This window comes from Propithecus coquereli, unplaced genomic scaffold (genome assembly GCF_000956105.1).
Source record: "Propithecus coquereli isolate 6110/MARCELLA unplaced genomic scaffold, Pcoq_1.0 Scaffold952, whole genome shotgun sequence".
In the NCBI taxonomy this organism is placed as follows: Eukaryota; Metazoa; Chordata; class Mammalia; order Primates; family Indriidae; genus Propithecus; species Propithecus coquereli.
The window spans coordinates 34,816-36,565 of record NW_012155863.1 but is presented as its reverse complement, the minus strand read 5'-3'; the positions used below and the strand labels follow the sequence as shown (position 1 = coordinate 36,565).

Genomic DNA, 1,750 nt, shown 5'->3' with positions numbered 1-1,750 from the left:
GCTGTTTGTTGTATGTTGCTTAGCAAGACTCTTCTAAGAGGCAGTTGGTACCACTCAGCATCATGGTAGTGGTAACGGCAGATTTTGTGGGTCCAGGTTGTTCTAATCTCACACAACCCCAGAGTATACATAGCTCTTATGGGAGCAGCTTTGTGGTAATAGCTGGATTGTCCTCTAATGCAACCTTTTTTTCCTGTGTCCACAGATCCCCTTAGAGAAGAATGGCTCCTGGAAATGGCTCTTTTGTGACTGAATTCATTCTTATGGGATTAACAGAGCAGCCTGACCTCCAAATGCCCCTGTTCTTTCTGTTTCTAGCAATGTATTTGGTCACGGTGTTGGGGAATTTGGGCTTGGTAACTCTAATTGGGCTGAGTTCACACCTTCATACCCCCATGTACTTTTTCCTCTTTAACTTGTCCTTCATAGACCTCTGCTATTCTTCTGTGTTTACACCTAAAATGTTGTTGAATTTCACATTAGAGGAGAACATTATCTCCTACATGGGGTGTATGACCCAGCTGTACTTTTACTGTTTTTTTGTCATTTCTGAATGCTTTGTGCTGATGTCAATGGCCTATGATCGCTATGTGGCCATCTGTAACCCACTTTTGTATAACATTGTCATGTCTCGTAAGGTATGTTCTAGCCTTATGTTTGGGTCCTACTTGATGGCCTTCTCTGGTGCCATGGCCCACACTGGATGCATGCAAAGACTGACCTTCTGTGATGCAAACACCATCAACCACTATTTCTGTGACATCCTCCCTGTGCTCCAGCTCTCCTGCACCAGCACCTACATTAATGAGACGCTGGTTTTCATTGTGGTAGGCATCACCATCATTGTACCTAGCCTTACCATCTTTATTTCTTATAGTTGCATCCTTTCAAACATCCTTCAAATTAGCTCCAAGGAGGGCAGATCCAAAGCCTTCAGCACATGTAGTTCCCACATAATTGCTGTTTCTCTGTTCTTTGGATCAGGTGCATTTATGTATCTCAAACCATCTTCTGCTGGGACTATGAATGAGGGAAAAATCTCTTCTGTCTTTTACACCAATGTGGTTCCCATGATGAACCCCTTAATTTATAGCTTGAGGAACAAAGATGTTAAATTTGCCCTGAGGAAAGCCCTGAGTAGGAGAAAGTTTTGAAAAGAAACAGGATCTTCCAGTCCCTGTATTTATAGGGCAAGGAGTCTCTGTATTTTATTACAACAATTTAGGAGGGAGTATTTTTTTCCTATTGTTTCTTATCATGTTGATTGTTGAGTACCCTCTCAATTATGTCTCCAATTTTTATAATAGGCTTTTATTTTCTCTCATTATTTGCACATTTTCTCCCTTTTCATTCTTTTTCCTGTTCAGTGATAAAGTTAAGGAAGTTTCAATCTCTGTTTTTTCCATTGTCGTTATGAACTCTCATTTTTTCTCCTGGAAAAGATGAATGTTTCTATAAATGATCAAGTGAAGTAAAACTGGGATGGCAATGAGTTGTTGGTGGCTGTGGGTTTCTTTTCTTTGACTTGCAATAAGCCAGTGCACGCATGAATCAGACAACCTGTCTCTACTCTTGTCTTTCCATCCCCCACTGGGCAGCATCTTGTCTTCCTCAAATGCCAGTGTTTCACAGATATACAAGGTTCCACAAGGCTTACCATATATAAGGCATTTTGTCATTTTAAACGCTATGCGTTCCACTTCTTTGGCATAGACTTCACATTTAACTTTGTACATTCAAATAACTCACA

General features: G+C 40.7%; 1 protein-coding gene across 1 annotated transcript; it reads left to right on the top strand.

Moving 5' to 3' along the window:
• The first annotated feature begins 221 nt into the window (after positions 1-221).
• On the top strand, positions 222-1,154 carry LOC105827040 (olfactory receptor 8B3-like). The gene has a single exon (XM_012665074.1). The coding sequence runs from the start codon at positions 222-224 to the stop codon at positions 1,152-1,154; it is 933 nt and encodes a 310-aa protein (XP_012520528.1).
• The last annotated feature ends 596 nt before the right edge of the window (positions 1,155-1,750 follow it).